Raw genomic sequence first — 20,945 nt, 5'->3', positions numbered from 1 at the left:
CCATGCCTTTGCCACTGGGTGGGACTGGTGCTTTCAGACCACTTACTACCTCCTTGTGATCCACATTAAATAGGGCAGAAGGTAACATAGTGCTGTGCTAGGTATTTTTTGGCAGAAAAATTGTGATTTGCTGATGGCCTTTCCCCAGATAAATGCTGTTCAACTACATTCTTGTAATTAATATTTAATCAGACACTAATAGTACTTTATGCAGAATTCAGATGTGCTGGTGAGACCTTGCTGCATCTCAGAGCTTAGAGTGGTACTGCTTAGAGAACAGTTGTGTCTATATTTTAAGATGGTACATTGACAGATAGCTCTGCTTGCATCTCTGCAGTCAATGTAGAGGAAATGTATCATAACCTAGGTAAACAGGACTGCAATTTTCTTTGCTCTATGAAATTTAACTACACTGAGAGAAAAATAAGAGCTTCAGGGGCTACAGTTCCTTCAGAAGACTGGACAGTACATTTAGAAAAGTATAATGATTATTGGAGTGGAACCAGCGTTTACTACTATTTTGTTTGGTTTGTTTACTTTTTGCTGCTGGTCTGAAAATTTTACGCACAAAATTGAAAGTTAATAAAAATTACAGTCAGTTTTCCTTTCTTTCCTCTCCATTCTGACCATCAGATCTCTTAACTGTGTTATTGAGCAATGTGGCTTGATCTCTTGCTTTCCTAAGAATAAAACTTTGGACTGCACTGCTAAACAGAAAACCTCAAAGTTAAGCTATGATTAAAATAGTCAGTGAAATCAAACTGAAAGCTACATGTGTACAATTAAGAATAATAATGGGGAAAATCAATCTTCCTGGTGAAGTGAGTGTTGACATAGTAGATACTGCCTTTCAGGTTTGAAAGAGACTGCTTATAATGTGTTTTTTTCAGTTGTCATTCAATGCAATGTTAATTACACTGTGGGGTTTCCCCAATGACATGTTTGTTGAGCTCTATGTAAGTGACAAGATGATTATGTCTAAATGATTGGTAAATGTTTTGGCTTTGAGGGCTTAAATATTTGTAGAAATGATTCCTCCAAAATCTAAGAAACGCTTGATATCTTCAAAGAATAACAGCTTTGCTACACATCTTATTTTAGGGCTGTACTTTATTTGTCTTGCTCATTTTGGTAGTTTCTTACACCAGCAAAGCAACCATGACAATGCAAGGGGTTATTCCAGCATAAGAAGCAAATCAGGATAGGGAAGGTGGCAGACTCTCCCATGCAAAGAAGGAATTTCTGTCGTGGCCATAAGACATATGCAGCCATGACACCTACTTAGAGCAAATGAGGAGAAAATCTATCTGAACTTAGTGTCTTCAAGTGCAGAGTGCTTCTTACCACTGTGGAAAGGTTTAATAGAATTCTGCAAAGTTATTTTAAAGGATGAAATTTTGAATCCCGACTGAAATCCAAAATGTGATCCTAATAGGAAGAATATTCTAATGATTTTCATTTCTAAGGAGCTGCTGATACATTCAGTTAAGGAGATGTGTAAGGAATATGAGTTTCAGCGTGGTTGCCTAAAAATGTTTAGTGACTTTCCCCCAGTTTTTCAATAAATTAACAAGCGTGTCTTGGACTGAATTGAAAAGTGGAACAAAGGACTGTGTGAAGTGGGAAGGAGAAAGAGTGAGTTTTAACTGGCACAGTTTCAGGTTGTGCAGGTAGGGAAACCTCCCAAGGCAGCCCTGGGCTCCCAGGGCTGCAGACAGGAGGGGGAGAGGGCAAACCCAGCCTGTGCTTTGGGGTAGATGGCATTTCCAATCCAGCAGGCAGCTGTCATGAAAAATGAGTTAGGGCTTGAAAAGCACAGTGGATTTACACAGCAAAGGGAGAAGATGCTGTTTGGAGAGAGATCTGGGTGATGACTGAAACAGGGAATTGTCACAGCTCAGCTGAGTGTTACTGCTGTATAAAAAGCAGCTAATTTACTGACAGGGAAAAGGTGCCTCTGGGCAGTCAGTTCTGCCAGTGAAACTGTTTTTTTCAGGCAAAGAATTTTGCAACTTAATAGCTATTTTGGTTGTCTAATAAAATGGGAGTCAAGCATAGCACAAAAGACAACAAGCAGAAACTGATGTGCAGAAAGTTCCACCTGAATGTGAGAAGAATTTTGCTCTGTGATGACCATGCACTGGAACAGCCTGCCCAGAGAGGGTGTGGAGCCTCCCTCACTGGAGATACTCAAGAGCCATCTGGTCACATTCCCAATTAACATGCTCTAGGGACCTGCTTTACCAGGAAGGTTGGACCAGAGACTTCCAGTGGCCCTTTCCAACCTTAACCATTCTGTGATTGTATTCTGAGCCAGCTTTTACTGTAATCTCAAGTGATGCTATAAATATTCCAAAGGATCTTTGGTTTTCATGGAAAGCACTCATAGAATTGTATAACTCTCTTCCTCCCTCAGAGATCCCACAATCCACTTTATTGAGTTCAAGAATAGCTTGGGGATTTTTTTTCCCGCCTGCTAACACTGAAATCCAGTGGTGTTTCAATTATAAAACTTGGCAATTGGTTGGAACCTCAAGGCAAGTTTGCAGTTTACAGCAAGGAGAAGGGCTTGCTCAAGCTGTGGATTGAAAAGGAAGATTTTGGCATTAAATAGTTTTAGGAAAGTATTTACTGATAAAGCTGGAATTTGGTGGGGACCTGGGAAGTCATGTGGCTTAATGAGTATAATTTGCTAATTGGCAATAGTAGCAGGGCTGCCCCACTTTCTCATCCTTTTGGAATCTGCTGGAAGCTGGTATCAAAGGTGGCATTTAATGCTGAGGTGATCTTCATTCTTTAGGTTTTATAACTTCTTAATAGTCCCAACAAATAAATTTATATTGAAGAAATTGAGGATAAATTAAAGTTTAAAAGCAGGAGACAAAGTGGGTTTGATTCAAGCATCGTTAGCCAGTAATTTCAGTGACTGGAAGCACTGGAGTTTTGATTTATTTAAAATAAGGGAAAATGAGAAAAGAATTGGATCCTTCTCATTTTGTCTTTCAAGTGTCTGTTACAATAAACTTCATGTGACAAAGACCATATATGTCTTTTGTTCTGTGCAGCTCTATGCACATTGTTGTGATTCTGAAAATAGCCACTAATCATTTCCTGAAGAATTGTTCTTTTCAATTAACTGCTGTGTATTTTCAGCTGCTTTTGATATGCCATTAAAAGCTGGTTTGCCTTTCAAATGTATTTCCTCAGTTCTAGTTTGGGGTTCAGCAGCAACTGCTGAAAATGGCTTTGTCTGGAAGATTTAGAGACTACAAGAAGCCTGAGGGAGGAAGATACTGGAGAGGGTCCTTTTTTTATATTAACTTCATATGGTTTGTAATCATGTGGATTTATGTAATTCATATTTCTTATGGTAAATTAACAGCAGTATTTACTTTTATTGCTAAGAGATTAGTACAAGATGAGACTTTTTTTTCCCCACTCTCTGTGTATTTATTTTGGAGTCCTATAATAGGAGTTAGGAGATGTGGCTGAGGAGCCTGTGGCATGTTTCTAGGGAGAAAGACAGTTTTAAGGATACGGCAGATTTTTGTAAAGTGCTAAAGAGTGCAGGTGAAGGTAGTTTATGTGTGAAATCACCTGTCTTGTAGCTGTGGGAACTATAAGAGAAAAAGCCTGATGGGTGCAGAATATCCAGACCCACCCTTCTCCTGTCTCACATGGGGCAGATGGAGGGGCACTGGAACTCACCTGGCTGCTGCTGGAGGGATGTGTTCTCTAGGTGGGGGTGTTTAATCGCCCACTCACTTCTTCCTGTTTGGTCCTTACACAGGGAACTTCGTGCTCACAAAACTAACTGCTCTACCACAAGCCTATAAAAATGGTGGATTATAATTTGAAAAGTAGCCAACTGCTGAGTGCATCCCAATATGTGTCCCAAATTTGCTTTTAATATAATTAATTTTAGTGTCTATAACTTGCTCTAACAGTACCAGCATCACTACCAACATTAACTGTTTGGGTTTTTTTTTTTTTTTACAAGTCAGAGTAATTATAAACAGCGTAACAGTCTCAAAAGATAGCAAGTACAATTTAGCTTGTCAGGTGACTTTCTGTATGTCACAGGAGTATTTTAAAAATACTTACATTAGAGTCAGCAAGTTACTGCTTTTTAGAGCAAGAAACCTTTCTTTTTCTTTTTTTTTTTTCTTTTTTTCTTTCCCCCCCATTTCCCTATGGGTATGATGCTGACTAAACAGCCTGGTACTACTTCACCAAAACATTTCTCATGGTACAAGGCTGTATGAAATCCCTAATCTTGAGATGTCTTAAGAATTTGAAAGCGGGATCAAAAAAGGCAGTTCCCCACCCCAGAGAAGTCCACAGATAAGGAAAGGAGTATCTTGTATCATCTACAAGACAAGTGAGAAAGGAGCCTGTAGATAAGCAGAGGAAACATTTTCCTGGTGAGAGCTAAGTAAGGATTGTTAGTAGGTAGGTCACATTGAGAGTCTGTGGAAGCATTTATCCTGGAGTGACCTTGGCTGTGAACTTCTGAACATTTTGAACCTTACCAAGAACCTCCAGACTTGACCTGGAAGCTTGCAGGCTCTGCAGGGCTCTCATGCTGCCAACAGAGAAGGCTCTGCTTTTTCCTCTGATGTTTCTGAATTTTTTGAGCTTTCAAAACATTGCCTCTGGGTTTTAGGGTTTTCATTACATATTCTGCAGCTGACTCACTGAAAGGTTGACGTGAGAGAGAGTAGGATTTCACCATAAGCTTCTGCCATGGTCCATTCATGCAGTTTTGTAATTCTATAATACAGTGAATGCAATCCTATAATAAGATAACTAAGATTGAACTTTTGGGTATAGTTATCATATTATGGGATTGTATTCACTCTATTATAGAATTACTACTTTAATATATAGAATTCAGAAACTTCCTGGAATCTGTGAAGCAGTAACAGTACTTTTTGAGAGTTTGTTCAGGCTCAAGAAAACTCCATAGAAAACTCTTGTCTACAAATTTTGCTGGTTTATAATTTGCTTACCATGCAGAAACATGTTAATACAATTTACCTGATGGTTTGTGTTTGTTTGGTTTTGTGTTTGTTTGTTTGCTTGTTTTAATAAAGTGAATGGTTGAGATGGAATTTTTCAAGTCTAAGGACAGAAATCTGGAAGACGCAGTTTGTGTCCTATTTGAACTTTTAAAAAATTGGGAAAAATGCTGGTCAATGTATTTGAACTGGAAAGGCTCTTCAGACTAAATGAGCTGGTTCCTGGACATGTGTCTTGCTTCATAAGTGTTTGAAAAATGAGGCTGTTGGAGTGAGGCAAATGGAGAGTCTGTGGTGTTCCTGGGGATGAGGGGGGAGGCTTTCCTGGGGAAGTGGGTCACAAGTCCTGTGTCCTTAGCGATGTGTTGTGCTCTGCAGAATGAGAGATGAAGGACAGAGGGGAAACCAGTAATAGAAAACATAGTAATAAGGTAATTTTACAAGCTTCTGTGGTATAATATTGTTGTTCTGGAATTGTGAACCCTGGAAACTGCAAGTATTATTTATTTATAAATATGAAACAAAATCTCATGCCTTTAAACTGCAGTTTAATGAAGTTACTAACCAAAAATTTTCTCTCTTAACCTGTAAGTTGTTCCTCTTCACTGTGAACTTCATAACATCTACATGTTACCAGCTAAAATCTGTGGATGTGAAAAAGGACTTGATTCCTCCTTGATTTATTCTGACAGTAACTTCACTGGTCTCCAGAATTTTTCTAGAGGATAGAAGTGGTAACTGCTGCCACATGTTCAAGTTATTTCAAAATGAGAGTTAAAAAGTAATGATAGAGAGCGAGGGTGGGCGCCTGTGTGCACACGCCTGTGTCACATTTAAGGCTGGCAGGTCTTTGGTACTATTTTTATAGTGGCTTCCAATAAAAATGGGTTTGCTCTGTCAGATGGAAAGTAAACTTGACATTTTGTTCAGTCTGAGGCAAACTCTTCCAAGCATCCTATTGTCTGCTGAGGTTTATATGTCTACAGTGTACTGCTACCAGATGCTGTTTCACCATTTCTGAGAGCTCTGAAAAGAAGAGGGACATTTCTATAATTAATAATGGAAAACAATTTCACTTTTCATGATGTCAGAAAAGATCCAATCCATCAAGCTTTGTGAAGCAGCTCCTGGCAGCTGCTGAATAATAGAGAGAAAGCTCCATCTTGCTTTCTCTTCAGATGATGTACCATATTACTTGTTATTCATTAAGCCCTGTTTTCATGCAAGTTCATTAAATAGAATCGGTGAGTGATAGATACTGTACTGCCTGAAGGCCACTTTGATTCCTGCATTTTAGTGTTACTCTTCTGCCACTGTATACTTGCCAGTGCTTGAGGAAGAAATAATTACAGTGCAAGTAAATGTGCTGAATGTTCTGACATTGATAGTGATTCCTAGGAAATCCGCTTCCAAATTTGTAGTCGTGTTTCAAACAGTGTTATCAGTAGTCACCCTGCCAGGGGAAGGAATACAAAATTCTGGAGTTTCTGATTCCTGGGGCTGTTTGATGCTTTGCTCTCACTTTGTGCTGCAAGCAGGGACATCATGGTGTATCTCTGTGGTGTGGCCGTCTACTGTTTGGGTTAGCAGGGAACTCATTTTGGAATTGGGCAATCTGTCCCAAGGTTTGGGACCTTGGCTCAAAAACAGGCCATTGCTGAACCAAGGGAAAGTAGCCTACTGAACAAATTGGAAAAAAATAAGTGTATAATAAGTGTTACGCATCTCAGAAGATTGATTAAATGTACGAGCACTTACGTGGTAAAGATTAGTTATACTATGGATTCATACAAGAAAAAAGCTGTCTTTCTTTAAGATCTCACAACAGAGAAGGGCTGCTACCAAGGTTTTAAGTCACCTTGGCACACTTGAGTCTGGACTGTTCTGTGGATTCCCTGGCACAACACTGTCCCAAAACCCCTCTGGAGCTCTGGGGCCACTTACGCTGTGGGTGATGTGCTCCAGCAGACATCCACTTAGAATTGCTGTGGATGCAAGAGGACTCTGTGACACAAGGACTCCCTGTTGGGGGCAGGACAAGGGAATATGTGCATTCCTATAGATATCTGGACACAGTTCAGATGTGAATGCTCTTTACAGGGCTGTGTCAAAGCTCATGTGCCACTGTGACCTTCAGAGAGCAGCTTTATAGTGTGTGGCTTTCCTAATGTTAAATGCAGGAAGGTTTTAGCCTTGTATGAAGGAGGAGCATGGCTTGGGCAGGAAATAGCAGTCAAGCAGAACAGGGAAAAGTGTCTTTTAATCACCAGGGCACAGGAATAGCTTTGTTGGAATAAGTACAGACCTGAAAGAAAAATAATGATGGGCAGAGAGAAACATCATTAAATATCAAAAGCAGACATTTAGAATGAAACTTCTGAGGAATTTACATTCATGGCCAAACCCTCCAGCTCCAGAAGGCAATGGAGGAGTGAGATATGAGTCATCAAGGCTACATTGGCTTTGGAAAATAAGTAACAATCTAGATTTGAAATAAGTGAAGCAGAAGAATAGAGGAAATATTTTCAAGATGTCTGTCTGAATATGGTGGCTTCATATATGGGGCTTGATCACCAGCCCTCTGGCTAGCCTTAGACCTAGAAGTGAAGACTTGCCTATGGAATAGTTGCTACTCAAAATTACGACATTTTCCATCAAATCTGATAAAGGTTGGAGGAAAAAAAGCAAGTGTTCGGAGCAAAAAGCAGGATTTTATTTTTGTGGCTGATCTCTGAGGTGTCTTGGATGAGAAACTGTAAGCAACTAGACAGGTATTAGTTTATCGAGTGTATTGCTGTTTCATACTAGGTTGTTATAACATTTTGTTTCTGATTTGTTGCTCAAAAAGTTTAACTGTCTTGCCCAAAGAACTTTTAAAAACTCTTGTGCTTGCTTAGTGCTGAAGAAGAGGTGGAATGAGCTATCAAATAGCTGACAAATAGTGGGTGCTCTGTTTTCATGGTGCTGGTGGGACATGCAGCACCTCTGTGGGACTCGTGCCTCGTAATGAGTGAGTGTGCAGCTCCAGGCTGTGGAGATCAATGTGATGCTGCTGCTGTCAAGTAGTGGGATTTGGAGAGGATCTTTTTCTGACAGCAGCAATATGGTGCTTCTTCTCACTGTGGGATTGAAAGCAATCAAGAAGAATCTGTAATTTAACAGAGCTCAGATCGTGGTTAAACCCAGAAGCTGTGCTCTGAACTTTAATTGTGAGGGACATTCCAACCCTGAGGATGGGAGATTTGTGCCTGAATGGAAATATGCTTGACAAGTAGAAAAGTATCATATTCCAATAGTATCTTGTACATAAGATTAACTTTCCCGATGAGTTGACACATTGTCAAATGTAGAGGCTACAGTCCAGGATGAAGCAAAATTAATGAAAGTATATTGATCAAGTCGTGGACAGAGTGAGCACTCTGCTGCAGGATTTGGCTGTCTTCTCAAATTAAAGAAATGTACTTTTAAAATGCATGCTGCTGATGGACAGAACATAGTGCGGAGTTTAGTTTTACCAATGACCAGCAATTAGACAGAAAAACTCATGTAATTAACTATGTCAGAGTCTATTTTGTAGTAGAAGAGGCTGTGTCTTCATTTAAGTACTAGTGAGGTGGGTATTTTCTTTCCATTTCTGTCTAATGTGACACCAATATAAAAAGGAAACAATGCTCTAAAACTGACCAAGTATTTTAAGATTTGAACCTTTATGTAGCTGTCTTTTCAACCAGGTTTCACACAAAATCGTCAAGTTAATTAATTCAGTGAGAATTAATGTTGTAACTAGGAACATAACTTATTCAACTTCACCCAGTTGGACTCAACTCAAGACTCCTGGCAGTCTTGTGTAGTCAAAACTTCTGGAAAAATAGTTGTAAGGATGGGCTGAACACCAAGGAACAGAAACATAAGATTATTATAGCCTGGTTTCCTAATATATTTTCTTACCACAGATCACAAAATGGGCCAGGTTGGAAGGGACCACAGTGAGTTATCTGGTGCAAACTCATGCTCAAGCCAGGTTGAGCCCATTGCACAGGATTGTGTCCAGGTGATTCCTGAGGACTTGCCTTGCTGAATTTCAGACAGTTCCTCTCTGCCCATCTCTCCAACCTGTCAAGGTCCCTATGAAGGGCTGCAGAGCCCTCTGGGGTATCGGCCGCTCCTCCCAGCTCTGCCTTGACAGTGAACTTGCTGAGGAAGCCTCTGCCCCTTCATCCAAGCCATTGCTGGGTAAATTAAACAATACTGGGCCTGGTATGGAGCCCTGGGGGACCCCACTGGTGACAGGCCTCCAGCTACACCCTGTGCCACTGAGTATCACCCTCTGGGATCTGGTGTTCAGCCCATTCTCAATCCACCTCACTGTCCACTCATCCAGCCCACACTTTCTGAGTTTGTCTGTGAGCATGTTGTGCTGTTCACTGATGTCTAAGATGGCACCAGTGCCAGCTAAAGCTTTCCTTGTGACTGTGGCATGCTCAAAGAGCATTTTCTGGTGTCTAATAAAAGGTATGTTCTCGTGATATAGTCTCCCCCTCAGAAGTGACACTCAGAGGGTATCTCTTCTCTAGCAGGATGTTATTTTCATGACGCTTGTGGGAATTTAGCAAGTTTCTGACTCCTGCTGCACTGTCTGGAACCAGGCAGTAAGTCCAGAAAGTGATTGTGGGCTGGGAAAACAGACACAAACTGTTGCAGTTCTCAGTGTGGTTATGTATGTCTTGGTAGTGTGTGGAATCAGCCTAAAAATCATGTTTTAAGAATAAAGAGGTAATTACATGAATGGTTGCTAGGAAATTCAATAGAAACGACAGATACATCTGCTGGCTAGAAAATGTTGCTTTAGCAATGTTGTCCACGTTAAAATATTTAAGATATCATGCACTGTTTTTCACCATTCTATTCCCCTCTTTGAATTATGTGTCTAAATTACCTACTGATCATAGCAGTTATTTGTTAGCTTTTGGATGAACCACAGGAAATTTTTTCCCTTTCCTGCTAGCAGGGCCAGCAGGCTGTCCATGCTGGAAGCACTTCAACAGTCAGACTTTTTCCAAAAAATGGTGCATTCTCCTGGATGTTTGGCTGTGCCCTTCTGTGAGATGAGCTGTGCAATTCCTGTGCACCCCCACCCCCTGCTACTGTTTCCTATTCTGAATAAGTTTTCTGTGCTTAAGCACCACAATTGTCGTGATGAGTTGCTGGGTTGGATTGGCTATTCTAGTATTTCTTCCTGGACTTTAGAAGAAAATGTGAAAGTCTGTTTTTAGTACTGTAAATAAATATTTTTAATAAAGTTTATAAATGTGCAAAATGGATTTCAGAATGGAACTAGTTTGCATTGTCATAGTCCACTAATTGCATTTATTGGTAGAGATCGACCAACTGAAAATTTGGTTTAAAAAGTGACATAGATAAGTAATATAAAATTAGGGGGTTCTGCATTTCTTAAAACACTGCCTCTTTTGTAGGGATCAGGAATAGATACAGCTTTCCTCCCCGCCCCCCCGCCCAAATGATTTCATAAATGACTCACATTCTTGCAGGTTTTGGCAAGCTTTCTTAATCCCCTGTCTCACTGTGTGGCTCATCTTCCAGGCAAACTTTGCAACAGTTGCTGCCAAGCTAGAGATGAATGCAGAAGTAGCTGGCAGAACCAGACATCCAGAGGTAAAGAACCTCTGTGTTTTGGCATATTACTTGAGAGCTTCTGGAAGGTCTTCTGCAGATAATATTTGATATTTCCAGTATTGCCTGTGTGTAGAGCCTGCAACCACCCTAGTGATAGGAAGAAAGGGTTAGAGAGACAGTATGAAGAGAATTCTCTCTTAGTTAAGGCACTGAGGAAGTGACTGAAACTGCTCTAAATGAAGTTTAACCTGTGCTAATGGTGAAAAATATCTACCTCATCTTCAAAGCCAAGGATATCTGGCCCTGAGAAAGTGCCTTCAAATTAATTACAGTGCATTATTTAATGGCTATAAACGTCTCAGTCCCTTTGGTGTCTGTTAACAGGTTCCTCTGTAACTGCAGTGCAGTTTTCTAGGAGAGGCGACATCGTAATTTTATTGTTTAGTATGTTAATCAGAAGCAAAGTTTGATGTATTTGAAAATGATATTCAGGTTATCACTGTCAATTCCAGACTATCAAATAAAGAGATTTTTAATTTTAAAGTCATCTGATTGTAGATTGCACAGGTATTTTCAGCAGTAATGAAAAATCTGTCTTTAAAAATATCATTGCTGAGAACCTGAGTGTCCAAGCTACCCATCCACTGAAAATTGCTATGATTGTTGTACTTTGATCTGCCTGGAAAGGATCCTGACTGGGAAGCTTAGTTTGTAAGCTGACTGTGGGTTCTCCATGTGCATGACAAGAGCTGCTGCTGAGTTTTCTGCTCCTTATCCCCACCATGGCCCCCATGTAACCTGCTTTCAAACACTGCTCAATTAAACTTACTCCCTTTTTACCATCTTCCAAGAAGGAACTGTGATTTGTGCATATTTCTGATCTCCTCTCTTCATTTCTTTGCAAAATGCTTCACTTCCACCTTTTTTTTTTTCACTAGGACTTGCATGTTGGTAGTGTTTGTCCACCAGTGGGCTGATAACACCATCATTGTTGAAGTGAAGAAGAGAACAACCAGAAGGGAGGCAGTCCTGTGTGTCCTCAAACATACAGCCTGATCACCAAACTGACACACATTTCAAAAGAGGTTCATTAGATGTTAAAGACTCTACAGTCCCTAACATTTAGTGAATGACATTAACTTTTCTGCTCATGGTTTGTCAGTAGTCATGTGTAATCATTATTTGTGTGAATGAGCTGAGGTTCCTTTCCATCACTATTTATTCTCATCCTATGCTTAACAAAAGAAGAATAATGAAAAATCAAATTAAAAAACACTGAAGAATTTATAGCAAAGCATTGAACTGTAAAGACAAATATTGTCCTGACAACTACCTTTGCTCTAAGCTGAATCAGATCAGCTGTTTCTGTGCTTTGACTGACTCGGATTTAAACAAATCAATGTTATTCTAAGTCTCTTGTTGCTGGAAAACACATTTTTAACTTGAATATAAAAAGTAATTAACTCCACCAATGCATTCAGAAAGGATGAGAAGAGCTACAGGGGCCTAAGTGACCCTGCAGTAAAAGTATAGAATGGCCAACCCTGTCCTGTCTCTTTGAACCAAAATGTTGTGTTTGAAAAGTTAAAGCATAGTGTGGTTGGCAGGCTGGCTGCCTCCCAGGCTCCCTGGAGGCAAGCAGGGCCTTCCAGGTGATGCACAAGTTTCTTGGATGCGTGGATGTGCTTACTGCTTGTGAGGCTTTGTGAGGCTGCAAACACACTGTAACACAGTACTCTGGTCTTGAAGGGTAAATGAAATGAGAAATGACAATGGGTAAAGCCTTTTCAATGACAGAGCTGTCACTGACTTAGGCAAAGAGACTTATCTTATATTTTCAATTTTTTATTTTTACGTTTTATTATTTGTTGTTGTGGGGGTTTTTTTGTTTGTTTTGGTCTTTTGTTTTCCCCTTTTTTTTTTTTTTTTTTTTTTTTTGATGGGTGAGTGTGCTTGACTTGAGTGGTAGACAGTATCAGAAAAATCCTCCTGGGATTTTGGAGGACACCAACCTGCTCTAGCTGCTATTGTGTGCCAGGAACAAAATTACTCTATACATTGCATATTCTAGAAATCCCTTATGTGCTGCCCCTAACCAAAGCAAAGGAACATGGGCTTACTTGTATTATCTTTGTTAAGCTTTATCTATCATGACATTGCTCTTACTATGTCCTTTGAACAAGGCAGAAATTCTCGTTGCTGTATGCATGTGGAAATACAGATTTTGAAATCTGCTCTTTGAAAAACTTGAAGTACCCAAATTTTTTTTTTTTTTAATTTTCTTTCTATTTTTTTTTCTTAAGCTGTAAAATTACTGGTTTTCCCCCTCTGCTTCAGAGCACCACAGCATGGATTTGTTTAGTCATTTATCTGAGTTTCTAAATTACATGTGGGACATGATGCCATGAGCTTTCTCTTAAACTACTTGTTTGTTTTTTGTCCCTTTCTCCCTTTCTGGGTGTCTCACCTGCTTTGTGTGTCTGCTGAATACTTTGTCACTTGGTTTTGGGCTAATCACATCTGGTGAAAGGCTTTGTCTCTCTTGTGCCAGAAGATTTGGCTCAGACTTCCAAAGCAATTGCACAGGTTATTTGAAGGGTTTATTTTCTTTCGAACAGAGATAATCTTTATCACATTAGATTTTACCGACTTTGTCCTTTTCAACAAGCAGAATTAAACCAATATGGACTTTTAAAAAACTGGTTTAGATGTTGTGCTTAAATGTGTTAGAATCTTGTCTTGATTCAAGAGCTATTTGTTTATAAATAATCTCAAGATAAATATTCATGGAATAGCTAAGGTTTTTTTGAGCTGAACGTATGATTTAAAGGTTACTATGAAAAGCTTGGGAGTCATTACATTATACTAATACTGGAAAGCTAAAAATACAATACCAGGGAACAGACAGGTGGAATAAATGCGCTCTGTGAATTCTACAGACACCTATTACTCTCAGCAAACATGAAGATGAAGCTGATCTTAACTGTAACCAAGCCATCTATAAGAACTGGAAATTAAAGTGATACAAATTCCATTTAGGAGGGTGGTGTCCTGAAGGGCCTATCAATGAGGGGTCACTCAGTAGCCACCTGCATCATTCACTGTTTGCCCCAACACTGGCTGCTGGCACTTAGCAGGTGTGATACAAGCCTAAATGGAGCTTCCGATCCAACCTAAGGTAGCTGCTTTTATGACTTGATTAAAGTATGATTTTTTAAAAGCTGATGACTACTGATAAGGCAAAAATGCTCAGGAATATGGTGGGTTTATTCCCAGAGCTGCACTTTCACATTCATAATGAAATTTGAAACCAGGCCAGTTTTATGCTTTTGTTTTTTTGTTTATGTGGAAGCAGATATTTTCCACACATCTGCTTTTATTCAGTGCTAAGTTCTATATGGATCAAATCTAAAGTAACTTAGCATCAGATTAATATTTTACTGGCTGTATCTACAGAGCCTGTTGTGCATCACTCAGTTCTTGTGCTCCTGAGGGTCTGAAGCCCATGGCCAATTCTGTGGCTGAGCTAGTCCAGCTTTGCAAGGCTCGGGCTCAGAGTCTGCCCCTGGGGCTGCTGGAACCAGGTGCCACTTGTCAGGGCAAGGACAAAAGCTGCTTGCTTGTGCCTGCTGTGTGTCCTGTAGATTCACCTACAGGCAGCCAGGAAAAGCCTTTATCTGTAAATGAACATAACAAACAAATCTGGACTTTGTTTGCTAAACTCCTTTTGTACAGCAGAAAACAGTTTATTACCTTTTTCACCTTAGTACTTGTCACCATTGGTAAATAGATTATTATCTGTTAAATCTTTTGTTAAAAGAGTGACTTTTTTTTTTTCCAGAGAATGTATTTTTCCCATTTTTGGTCTCGTAGTATTTAGTGTTTTTTCCTGCCCAGATGCTGTAATTTCTTTTAAAGAAGTTGGGCTGTAAATAGTTTTGTTTCCATTCAATGTTAAGCACAGTGGAATTTCAGAGTTTGAAATTGCATCTAAAGGGATCTAGACTTCTTTCTATTTCTCTCCATTCCACCTGTTAACATGATATTCTGAACCCTATTACATCTTTGCTGGGATCATTTGCTGGGACCAATTGACTGATGGCTTTTAAGCTGTATTTCAGCTGCCAAAATCTGGAAAAAAAGGATAATGTCCCAGACCAATAGAAAATAACAGCATTTGAAGTATTTTGTCTGTTTTCAAGTTCTAGACTGGTCAGTGACAATAAAATAAAAGTTACGGGGTTTTTTGGGGGGTGAATATTAGATGTTTGTGAAAGATTCATCAGTAAAGCATTTGTTTTAATGTAAAACAGATTCATGAGCCTACAGCATAATTGATACAAGCAATTCTATGATTCTATAAATGTGTTCAGTGGCAAAGGATTATGCATATAGTACTTGAGGTGCTGCAGCATTCACATAATACATTAGGAGCTACTTCTTTTCTTCCTTTTCTTCAAAAAGAAAATGTAGTCTCTATAGCAGCATGTAACTCCATCCTACAAAGCAAGAAGCCAGAATGCAGAAGAGAATTTTTTCTCTGAAAAAGTCTTTTTATTACTTTAACTGCCTTTCTATGCTTGGTTAAAGAGGTTTGGCTGTCAATGGACTTGCACACACACTCATCCCACTTAAATTTGTCCTGTCCTCTACCCTGTCAACAGTCATATTTCTCCAGGGTGAAGATAAAGTGTGAAAAAAAAAAAGTTTTTTTGCCTTCTCTTTCATTTTTTTTTTTCTTATTTCATGCTTATACAAAAGCTGAATGAATTTTCAGTGTTCTTGCATACAGGTTTCCTGTTTACTAGTTGTTTTCCAATAGCACCTGCGGGCCTGCACTGACATCAGATTCAGGTTGGCAAAGAGTGCGAGAAGAGATGATGCTGTCTGGGGAACTCAGGCAAAGAAAAGCCAAGTAGCTTCCCTAACATCAGGCAGAATTATGTCACAAAGCTGATAGTTGAGATAATAAGAAACTCTTAGCTTTTTTTTTTTTTTTCCTGAGTTTTTCTAGAGTGTCTACAGTGCAGACTGTCCTCTCTTGGTGTACATTTGATTTTTTTATACTCAGGTATGTTTTTACTGAACCCTGTCCTCTGCATCGTCCTCCCTGACACAGGCAGTTAGATATTGGAGCATATCCTAAAGTCACAGACAGTCAAAAACAAGTGAAAAATATGGAGGTGAGAGGACAGAGGCTGTTTTAGTTAAATCATTCAATTGGTCACTGAGGAACTGCTAGTGTCTAGTTCACATTCATGGTGTTCCTTGCTATAGGTACACCTGTAGTCATGGGAAATGCATTTAGTCTAGTAGTCTACTGTCATCTGATGGCATGAAATAAACTGCACTGGAAATCATCATTTTACAAGTGTTTCTGCCTTTATGTTGCTGGACTGTTTCTTCCCTCTGTACTAGGCAAAGTCAATTTGATGTACAGAAATGGCCTGACAGTAGATGTTCTGTCATGGTAATAAATTTGCTGTGGTTGACCTGATGTCAAAACTAGGCAAGAGTGAAGCTGAGTTTAAGCAAAACTTGATTCACATATTGCTACCTCAAAAAATTACAGCATATTTGAAAAGTATGGGGTTCCTGTTGGCATAGGTTTTTTTCTCTTTCAGCCAGGTCAGATTTATGTCTGCAGCCATTTTCTTGAACACGAAGGTGTCTTTTTCGTAGCTGGGCTAGCTCCACATTGCTGTTGTTTGGGGGGCACAGCAGAAGGCTGGGGCTTTGCTGCAGGTGTTCATGTTCTTGCTCACGTAGTGAGCTCCAGCTGTCTGAAACCCACCTGCTGTGCTGGGGAAAGTGCTGGAAACCCTTCAGGAAAAAACCCACATGTCTAATGTCCTGCCTAGATCAAATGTGCAAGAGTCAAATTTATCACTTGGTCAGTTTATCAGCGGGACAGGCTTGATTATAGCTGTCTTTGCTGTTTGTTGGAGATGAACAATAGGGCAAAAAAACTGGAGTGATATATGACTATGGGAAAAGCTGTTGAGAAAATACTCTAAGTCTGGAAGGAGTGCCTATTTGTTCTTAGAAGTCTGCACAGAGTATCTTGTGATGTTTTTATGCTTGAATGTACATCTGAGACAATTGTGTGATCATCTGCATGACTTTTCTTTTTTTTCCTTTCTCACAGTGCATGCCAATTAAAGGCCTTGGATTTGTGCTTGGAGCCTACAAATGTATTTGCAAGGCTGGATTCTATCATCCCAACATCTTCTCAGTGAACAGCTTTCAGAGTAAGTGCCTTTGGTTGAGTTAAAAAAAAGAAAAAAAAGAAAACAGAGCTAGCATTAATAATGCAGGGCTGCTTTTTATCCTCATCAGGGTTATACAGTAAAATCCCAGTGGTTTGCAACTCTCAGATTATATAATCACTTAAGGACTTCTAGCCCTTTGGTTTGTCATTCATGATACTCTTGAGGATCCTGTAAAACATACCCACTTGAAGAATATTTGATTTGTAAATAAATTAAAAAACATGAAAAGAAGCCTTGCTGAGGGGAAATAGAGATTTCTGGCATCTGTGCTTATGCACAAGTATTCTGGAAATTAATCTACTCATTTTCTGTTTAGCCAGAAGAGATGAGAATGCCCTAGCCTCTGGCTTTGTGCAGGCTTTAATTGTTTTCATTTTGCTCCATTTGCAAAGGAGGATTCAAAGGAGCATCCAAACTCTAATATGTGCTGATGAGGTAATAGAGATGGCTCAAGCCTGGGAGTCTGTTTGGCTAGATGTGTGTCTAACATGCATCCTAAAAATGCCCAGGACACACATTGTATGGTTCTTAGACTGAATTGCCCAAAACAGGAGAAATAGAACTTGGTTGATGATCATCAGGGAAAACAGACAAACTGCATGGCCAAAGCTGATGTCTGTCATGATGTGACCAAATCTCTGTATGGATTTTGTGCTGAAATGGTTGCAGTTATACTGGTAGAGCTCAGGCTGCAGTCACAGGTGCAAAGCTGCTGCTTGGAGGTGTAACAGGGCATCCTTCTCTGCCTCCTGCTTTCAGGTTCACCTCATGCCCAGCTTCTTTGCACTATCCTTTAGCCAGAGGTTCATGTCATCACCTCTTGCTGTGAGATCAGTTTGTGTGAGATATCCAGGGAATGGCAGTGAGTGACTTTCACTGAGCTTGGTCCAGGACTGCGTGTATTATCTCCTACCTTGTGTGAAAACAGCTGTTTCTGTTCCCCAAGAGAAATATCTCTAGTACTAATCATCACTTAAAGTATATATAGATATAGGGGATGTAATGTCTCCTGTACATGTTTGTAGAATAAATAGCACAGTTTGTTCAACAGTTTATCTGCTGAGTGTTTCCCTTGTCTTTTCATATTGTAAAGTGGTGCAGAAGGCAGCCTTGTGATAGTGCCATTTCTCTGGGCTGGTGAATGTGTTGCTAGAGTGAGGAGGATGTTTGGTTCTTACTGAAGTGCAGTGAGTTCTGGTGGAGTTAGGATTTAATTCCTTGAGAGAGCATGTAAAGAAAACTTCATACCAGATGCCATAGAACACACACAACAAATGTGGCTAGAGATCAAAACAACATTGATCATTAGGGATGAGATTAACTGTATTTCATGTCAGTTGTGCTTGATATGTATTAGTTACCTAGGTTTCAACTGCAGTCAGCATCAAGAGCATGGCTCCCCTGGAGAGTGATTTTTCTTCAGAGGGAAAAAGCAATACCTCCATCTTTTTTTCATTTGCTATAGAATGAAGAGCCTTCAAAGGGCTATTTAGCTCCTAATAAAGTGAAATTTGTCTCGAGGAAGTTTGTAAATGCTGATATTGTAGGCTGTAGGAGGCCAGCTTGATTTGAGCCTTTGTTGCTGTGAGGTAACTTGAGTTTTGGAACAGTAATGAAGAAGTTCTTTAATTCATCCAGATGCAGTTCCATGTGCCAAGTTGTATAGATGATTTCAGAAAGTGAACAGTGAGATTGGAAATGACTAAAGTAATGAGAAGAGCCTGTGGTTCAGAGAAAACTTGGCCCTGTCATACAGCTGAATTCTGTAAAAAAAGAGGAAAAAATGACATGGCTAAAATGGCTGTAGTGTGTATTTGGTGGTTCAAAATGATGTTAACATAGGAATTCTAGACACGAATTCTGCAAGCAGTTTTGACAGAAGCTGTCTGACCTGGAGATCTCCTTGTGGAGCTAAGTTGGTGAAATCTGATGATAAAAGAGATGGAACTGAATAGGAATGTTAATTATTTAGGAAGTATTCCTAGAGGAAGAAAATAAAGAGGCAGCAAAGATTTGCAGGTCTCAAGATATCAGAAAGGAGATAGAAAAAAATGACCAGCTTTGTACTTCACTCAGTTGAAAAATTGGATTGTGTTATGTCTTGAAATGGGAGCATTTCTCAGTGATGCTGGGATTGTGCACCACAACAAAATATGGATAACTATGGTTGCACATTGTGTCAGAAGTGTCCAGCTTTTGGGTGGGGGAAAGGTTCTGCTTTTGGCCCAGATGAATGTTTTGGTTTGAATCTGAAAGATAACTGTGTAATACATCTTTGCAGAGATGTTGAACACTCTACACTGTTTACTGGTCGGCTCTGTGGGAACCTGCAATGTGATGTAAACAGTATCCTGTGTAGGAAAGATTCTACAAATCAGTTGCTTTCCTGTCTTAAAGCAGCATGGTGTAACTGCTCCCAGGGAGGCTGCATGTGTTGCAGGTTCCTGAAGAGTGTGTAGAACAGTGGCACAGCTGGAATTCAGGCTGTTCTCTCATTGAATATGAAGCCAGGTAGGAGGGCATTTCTCTCCCAAGTCTGCATTTGTTCTTCAGAACTGATGGTGCCAAAATATGTAAAACCTTACTATTTTTTCTGCATATGTTAATGAGGACCTTGAGTACTAGAAAGGGACAAAGTTATTACCATACTTCCAGAGTGTCTTTTGAGGTTGGAAATTGATTTTAGAAAAAACCACATTTCATATACACAGGTTGTATTAACCTGTAAGTGCTTGAATACATGGTTATGCACTTTCTCCTAATGGCTCATTTTTAGGTAGCACTATTAGTATAGGTAGAATAGACTAACTAATGATTACTTATATTTTAATATTCCTGTAACACCCTTCTCCAAAGCACTTCTGTTCTCTGCCTTATGAGGCAATCAGGTTTGCATTGAAAACTCTTTAGCAGAACAATGGTGCTTTTTTCAGCCTTGAAGTTTGCTCTGCATCATCCATATACTGCAGAAATTCTCAGCTCTTGCTGTTTGGATGTGGAACTGCCCTGCTTGCACCACAAGTGGCTCTTTTGTCTGAATATGGGACTTTGCTGTCTCTAACACTACAATAATCACATAAAAATTTCCAAGAGGTATTTCCAATTCAACAGGAATTACCATTTTTTCACACCTGTCCTTTGGCTTTGGTTCTTCAACAGAACCCGCATGTGCAGATCTTTGCACATATGAAGGTTGTCACTGACTTCAGTGATCCCTTTCTGGGGTGAGGCTTATGCCCATGGCTGATGACCAGGTTTTGGTGCCAGAGGTCCAGTTACATTCTCACCAAGTTACTGCAACATTGCTGATGCAACTGGAGTGTTCCTAATTTACTCTATTACAGAACAGGAGCAGAATCAGTCTTCTGCTCAGTGCTCAGCATGCACTGTGCTCTCTGTGTTCATGTGCTGAGTTCTGACTGGAGTGTGGGATGATTTGGTTTGGGATAAAGCAGTCCCTGCCCTGGCTCTCAGCAGTCTGTGCTGCCTTTCTTACTTAGCAGGAAGAGCTCAGCTGGCAATGTTGCAGCTGCTGAGGCATCCCTTGCGTGGCAAAGTGTCCTTAGGAGAACCAAAGCTGATGAAGAGTTACCCTCAGGAGAACATTTCAAAAACAGATGGGCCAATCAGACAGAAAAATCAGACTGGGATGGAAGAGAGAAAAGCTAGGAAAAAATATGGTAGAGTGGAAATAGCTGAAACATTAAGCTTTTTGGTTTATTTTATTATACTTCATGCTAGTTTGTGTCCTTATTCCTACTTTCCACCTACTTTGCTTTGTTCTTTTCTCCTCCCTTTTTATCCTTTTTCTTTTTTGGTTCCTACATCTTATTTCTGTTCTTTTCTATTTTTACACCTTCCTCATTTTCAATTTTAACTCCTGCAGCACAGTGTTTGCTTCCATCTCATTTGTGACAGTGCTGAAACTGCTGCTGCCTTACACAGAGCAGAAATGACTTGCCCATCTACCTTACCAGTGTCTAGAATCTTTTGTCCTCTTTGGAGGAGGAAAAGCTTT

At 39.8% G+C, this 20,945-nt stretch overlaps 1 protein-coding gene across 1 annotated transcript in view; it reads left to right on the top strand.

The window, feature by feature from the left end:
- GPR158 (G protein-coupled receptor 158) overlaps positions 1-20,945 on the top strand; it is a 182,146-nt gene that overhangs the window by 61,909 nt on the left and 99,292 nt on the right. The window contains exon 3 of the mRNA XM_058832540.1: positions 16,804-16,906. Coding sequence (XP_058688523.1) covers positions 16,804-16,906 — 103 coding nt within the window. The remainder of the gene's footprint in view (positions 1-16,803; positions 16,907-20,945) is intronic.

This window comes from Poecile atricapillus, chromosome 2 (genome assembly GCF_030490865.1).
Source record: "Poecile atricapillus isolate bPoeAtr1 chromosome 2, bPoeAtr1.hap1, whole genome shotgun sequence".
In the NCBI taxonomy this organism is placed as follows: Eukaryota; Metazoa; Chordata; class Aves; order Passeriformes; family Paridae; genus Poecile; species Poecile atricapillus.
The sequence above is the reverse complement of the archived record's forward strand: the minus strand, read 5'-3'. Positions and strand labels throughout refer to the sequence as shown.